Source organism: Chelon labrosus, assembly GCF_963514085.1.
Source record: "Chelon labrosus genome assembly, chromosome: 24".
In the NCBI taxonomy this organism is placed as follows: domain Eukaryota; kingdom Metazoa; phylum Chordata; class Actinopteri; order Mugiliformes; family Mugilidae; genus Chelon; species Chelon labrosus.
This window is the reverse complement of record NC_140357.1, coordinates 12,136,172-12,140,910: the sequence shown is the minus strand read 5'-3', so window position 1 is coordinate 12,140,910 and position 4,739 is coordinate 12,136,172. Positions and strand designations below refer to the sequence as shown.

The 4,739-nt window shown below is 43.0% G+C and overlaps 1 protein-coding gene and 1 long non-coding RNA gene across 2 annotated transcripts; both read left to right on the top strand.

Annotated features, from left to right (window-relative positions):
* LOC311509332 (uncharacterized protein) lies at positions 1 to 1,723 on the top strand. The gene is made up of 5 exons (XM_084574479.1): positions 1 to 104; positions 228 to 761; positions 910 to 1,009; positions 1,099 to 1,161; positions 1,264 to 1,723. The coding sequence occupies exons 2-5, from the start codon at positions 611 to 613 to the stop codon at positions 1,604 to 1,606; spliced, it is 657 nt and encodes a 218-aa protein (XP_084430605.1). The 5' UTR covers positions 1 to 104; positions 228 to 610; the 3' UTR covers positions 1,607 to 1,723.
* A 750-nt stretch (positions 1,724 to 2,473) lies between these two features.
* On the top strand, positions 2,474 to 3,559 carry LOC311509204. Its single transcript, XR_014699806.1, has 3 exons — positions 2,474 to 3,053; positions 3,165 to 3,254; positions 3,356 to 3,559. It is a non-coding gene; the product is annotated as an uncharacterized lncRNA (long non-coding RNA).
* Positions 3,560 to 4,739: the final 1,180 nt, after the last annotated feature.

The following is a 4,739-nucleotide window of genomic DNA, read 5'->3' as shown; positions in this document are numbered from 1 at the left end:
CTCTCAGATGGCCCCCTAGCTGCCAATACAATGATATTCACGCCAGAAACCTGCTCCACGATAAGCTGCGATGCATCTGCAGTCCTCAGTACTGTCAGCACTGGGTAAATATGTTTGCTGTATATTTACCTGTGAATGTGACAAAAATCAATTGTGTCCTTATGGGATAGCAGATCAGGTTGGATTTTTCTTGCAGAAATGAAAAAGTCCCTTTCCTTCTCCTTCAGGTGCCCTCAAGAAACCGTTGTGTGCGCCGTCACCGGCTCCACTGTCATCGATTTCTTCAGCCGAGTCCACTCAGTCACAAACAGGTGTGTATATACTCTGATGGATCTTCCAGGAGGAGACGGTTTCAGCCTACTGGCGGGTTTCCTGGAGCGTCGCCGTCGAGATGTGATGTTTTTGGACCACCTGATTCTGTGGCTGAGAGGGCCAGGGGTCAAAATAAGTCTGGAACAAGGAGGGAGAGTTCTGGTAAGTAACACTGTATTAGTGGAACAGATCCACTCCAGTTACTTAATTAGAATTGGTTTTTATAACTTAAGTCTGTCTACGTAAGAATAAATTAGCACGCAAATAACACAGATGTTTTTGTGCTGTATGTTTCGTGATGCAGGTTGACGACCAAATGCTAACGCTCAACAGCACAGTTCAGCTGGTTCATGGCTTGGAGCTCTCAAAGGACAGGACTGGAGTCACTGTCCACATACCTTACATGAACATGAGGATCATTTTTGATGGCAACACTGCACATGTGGCAGGTACAGAGAACAAAGAAAAGAAGGATGAAATACTTGTGCCTTTAATTTTTCCTTTTCAATGTTGATTTTAAGAATGACAGCTTTGCTTATTAAGCACTGGCTCACAAGTTATTGATTTATCTGTGATTCTGTCTTTGACATCAACCAGGACATGCTTCACCGGTTGGGGGTTTGTGTGGCAACCCCAGCAACTATAGTGAGACTACCACCCTGAGTGCAGCCAAGTCCTCTTCTTACAGTACCCCTGGGTAAAACTCAGCAACACATCCATTTGATATTACTTGTTGATGTTACATGGGTTTTAATTATTGTGCTGTGTCCTTGGTCTTCCTCTTAGATGTGAGACTGAGTACAATGACATCGTCGACCCCACGATCAATTGCAACGAAACAACTAAACGGTAAGGGCTGACACATCAACAATCACGACTCATGCTTCATAAATTTTCAGAGATGAATGAATTTAAACATCTTGTCCATCGATCTCATTCCTCCTGGAACAGCTGCAGTCTCATGAGGCAGAAACCATTCAGTGCTTGCCACAACCACACTGACCCAGAGCCCTACATAACCGCCTGCACAGACACCTTGTGCACGTACCCAGATGTGGACGGTCTTAGCTGCCAGTTCATGGAGGCATACGCCAAGTCCTGCAAACTGCAAAGCAACGTGGAACTGAAGGACTGGAAGTACACAGCTGACTGTCGTAAGATTATTGATCGCTTCAAGTTTCTAAATTTGAGATGGGACAGGAAAGTTGAGACAAAGTCAGGTTTCCTTGCTCTGAGTAGTAGAATAGCAGCAGAAGGAGAATCTAACAAGAAAAATGAATTACTGACAGAATAAGGTCAACATGTATTACAGGATAGTAAAAAGTTTTAATTTGATTGTTGACCTTGTTGGTGTCTCTGTCCACAGCTGCTGTCCCCGAGGCCTCCTGTCAGGACCAGTACTGCAGCCGTCATGAGTTCTGTGGTGAGAAGATGTACGGTGACACCCGGTGCTTCTGCCGGGCCATTTTTGCCTCCAAGTACCAATCAACAGGCGCTTTAGGTACCGTGACAACTTTGACATTAAAAAACAAACTACAAAGACATTCTTAAGAGTTGTGATGTCTCTTTAGGTGGAGGTTAACACAACCTCTTCAGTGTGACCACAGTCTGCTGTAAACTTTGCAATGGAAAACAGAAGGTGGATTTTGATTTATTTTTCTTGTTGGTTGTTCAGGTGAGCCAACAGTCTGCTCGCAGAACTCTGCTACTCTTACTCTGGCCGGCTGTCTGCTGGAAGACAAAGGCATCGACTACAAGGTCTTACACCTCAATGATGAAAGCTGCCAGGGACACATGGACGACCAGACCCACATGGTGACCTTCGGCTTCGACTCCAGCGACACCTGCGGGATGGAAGTGATGGTGAGCAGCTCAAAACATTGATTGATGATCTGTAGAGTTATTTAATGAGGGAATTACACAGCAGAATCAATAAAAACAAAACTCTAAATACTTCAAAATGTGATTAAAGCAAGATTTCTTATCTCATCTCTATCATTGTCACAATCTAGATGAACGACAGTCAGCTCATCTACAAGAACACCGTCACGACGAGGAACAGCTCCTTGTACAGTGTCATCACCCGCTATGATCAAGTAGAGATCGACTTCTCCTGCTTCTACAGAAAGCCAGAGGTCAAGACTGTGGCCTTCAGGATCAAAGACAGGTGCGTAGAGGCCGGCACATATTCACCTGCGTGTTAATGTGTAGTGGAAGTATAAGACAGCTGAGGTGTGTGTTTGTGTTCTGCAGCTCTGTGATCCAACAGATTGTTTCTGGAGCTTGGAATTACACACTGATTATGAACGCCTACACTGACCCCGGCCTCACACAGCTTGTTAGCTCAGGCACTGAGGTCGTACTGAACCAGAAGATCTGGATGGAGCTGAAGACAGAGGGGCTTGACGATAAAACTGTCTCCATGGTGATCGACTCCTGCTGGGCCACCAACCAACCATCACCTAATGGAAACGTGAGATACGACCTCATCAGGAGGGGGTGAGAAAAGCTCAAAAACTGTGACTTTACTAAACGTTTTCAGATGTTGGTACTGATGTCATCATGTCATGTTCAGATGCCCTAACCCCGCGGACCAGACAGTGAAGATGGAGAACAACGGAATGGGAACATCCAACTACTTCTCTTTCAACATGTTTGAGTTCTCTGGGAAAAGTACTGATATCTACATGCACTGTAAACTGGAACTGTGTCTGAAACAAGGTCCAGCGTCCTGCGCACCGGTAAGCATGGAGGAAGCATTATCTGGTGTACTATCAGCAAATTTGTTACAGGACGTTCAAGATACTTAAAGCTTATACTGACTCAAGCCTAAACCTTTTAACTTTTTACAGGCGTGTGGTGGGGCCAGGAGACGCAGATCTGCCAAGCCTGTGTACACAGATACAACCCCAGCCCTCATCTCCATGGCCTGGACCAATTAGGTATGACAGGACTGGTGCATTTTTCTCGTGTCTCAGAATTAAGTATTTCACATAAATGTTAATAAAAGCAATAAACTGATTTTGTTTGGTTGTGTTCACAGATAATGAGGAGCCTGAAATCATCGCTGCCTTGTCTTTAATCAAGTGTTTCACATTAATTATTAAGTAGACACTGAAATAGGTGATAATCTTTGATGATTTTGTAGACGTAGATGAAGATGAAGGACGAAATGTTGAACAAAACTAATTAAAAAGGGTATTAGGGTGTTTTTTTGTTTTATTCTCTATGCAGAAATTGGTTATAAACTGCTGAGTTGATGCATAAATTAGATTTAAAAGCACAATGTGAGGGTCAAACAAGTCTTTTGATGCTCACCTTGAAGGTTTAGGTGAAGGTAAATGCCACAGCTGAGTGGAAACTATAAGAGTCTTGAAGTTATTATAAATGAAGATTTTGATAATGCTGAGACAAGCTGATGGACCATTACGCTGTCATTATAGATGTCAATCAAAATAAATAAATAAAGATGATTTTGAGCAATTTATCCTTTCATTTGTCTTTATTTCTTCAATTAAACCACTGATCATGGCATGGATTTGTTTCACCAGTTCAACACATAAATGCTGCTGCTTAAACTTTTTACAGTTTCTGTAACTGTGAAATGTTAATGCATCTTGAAAACACAGCCTTGCAATAAAAATGGATGAGGAAAAACAAGAATGACATGAAGAAAACCAGATAAAAGACAGGAAGGAAGGAAGGAAGGAAACTTCACACAAGGTCAGGAGGTCACTGAAATATACGGGAGCAACTGAAGGCAACAAACTGTGTGATGACGCAGCACGTCGTCGCTAGGGGGCGCGCTGACATCATTGATCACAGAGGTATAAAAGAAACTGGTCGGCGTAACTGGAGGTAGAGAGACACAAGATATCAGTGACCTGTTGTGGCACGGAAGTAGCTGCTCCGAGAGAAGAGCCAGCGTGGTGTTGACGTTCCTCTAAAAGTAAATTAAAATTTAATTTAAAGTCAGTGGAATCAGAACTGCGCCACCACCTGTTGGAGCTTCAGCTGGGCAGAGGAAGACCTCGTTTGCTTTGCATGTTTTGGAGATTTTAGGAGACAGTTTGCACAGAGAACAGCTCTTTAAAGTAAGTAAAGGTTTTGTATTTTCCCCCCAGATTAATGACTTTAGCCATGAAAATGCTAAAGTCTTTTAGATTTATTTGTTTTATTCAAACAGTCAGCTGGTCAAAACCCAGATGTAGTCAGTTGAATGTCTAGTTAGACATAGACAACAAGCAAATCATCACATTCAGAAGCTGTGGAAAGGATATGTGGCATTATCAATAATTAATCATCTTAAAGGACCATTTTCATGGCGCTCCGACCTCCTCCTGTATCACTGACGCCTCTGTGCAGACTCTTCTCTGAGGAATGTGGCCTTCTATCATAAATTAAATGGTCAGTCTTTCTAAGGGGAG